The 693-nt window shown below is 40.7% G+C and overlaps 1 protein-coding gene across 1 annotated transcript; it reads right to left on the bottom strand.

Annotated features, from left to right (window-relative positions):
• Positions 1–26: 26 nt before the first annotated feature.
• LOC106322120 (probable pectinesterase/pectinesterase inhibitor 25) lies at positions 27–686 on the bottom strand (the record flags this gene model as incomplete). Its single annotated transcript, XM_013760280.1, has 2 exons — positions 334–686; positions 27–231 (listed from the first exon to the last, which is right to left on the bottom strand). Coding segments are annotated over exons 1-2 (290 nt in total), but the record flags the coding sequence as incomplete, so codon positions are not given.
• Positions 687–693: the final 7 nt, after the last annotated feature.

Genomic DNA, 693 nt, shown 5'->3' with positions numbered 1-693 from the left:
ATATATATATATATATATAGATAAACAATAAGATCATACCATATATATCGCATTCGCGATAGAACTGTCTAAGAGAATGGACGTAGAGAGTATCTTGATAGCCTTCAAAACTACACCGGTAGAAAGTGGATCCTTCCGCATTGTTTCTCAAGGCCACGGCCTGATGCTTCTCAGGTCCAGCTGTGTTTCTGAATGTAACATCAACTGCCATGAACCGTTCTCCAGTCACCGCTACAAAATCAAATTAACACTATCATACACTAAGCAATTTGCTAGGCACAATTCCAAATGAGTAAAGTGAACAAATTAGAAGAAGATAAAAGAAAAACTAACCAAAGCTCGAGCAATTATACGTAGTCCAACCATCAACAACATTATGGTTCCCCGTAATGATCGTCTTATTGATTCCATCTCCCATAAGCAATAAATTCTTTTTGTTGATTGGAACAACGATATATTCTTCGTAGACACCTTCCCTTGCGTATATGACAAAGTAACCATCCTCCGGTCTAGCGTTATTAGGTGCTGCTGCTATTGCATCAGTAATGGTTGTGAAGTTGTCGGATTTGTATGGACCGACGATAACCGCTTGACTGACAAGGATGGAACCGCCGCTAGTCACCCCAAGCTCACCCAGCTTCCGGGCAGCTTTCCGACAATCTTTGTCATTGTCGCATGTTTTACGTAAAACCT

This window comes from Brassica oleracea, unplaced genomic scaffold, assembly GCF_000695525.1.
Source record: "Brassica oleracea var. oleracea cultivar TO1000 unplaced genomic scaffold, BOL UnpScaffold07445, whole genome shotgun sequence".
Classification (NCBI taxonomy): Eukaryota; Viridiplantae; Streptophyta; class Magnoliopsida; order Brassicales; family Brassicaceae; genus Brassica; species Brassica oleracea.
This window is presented reverse-complemented; position numbering and strand designations above follow the sequence as displayed.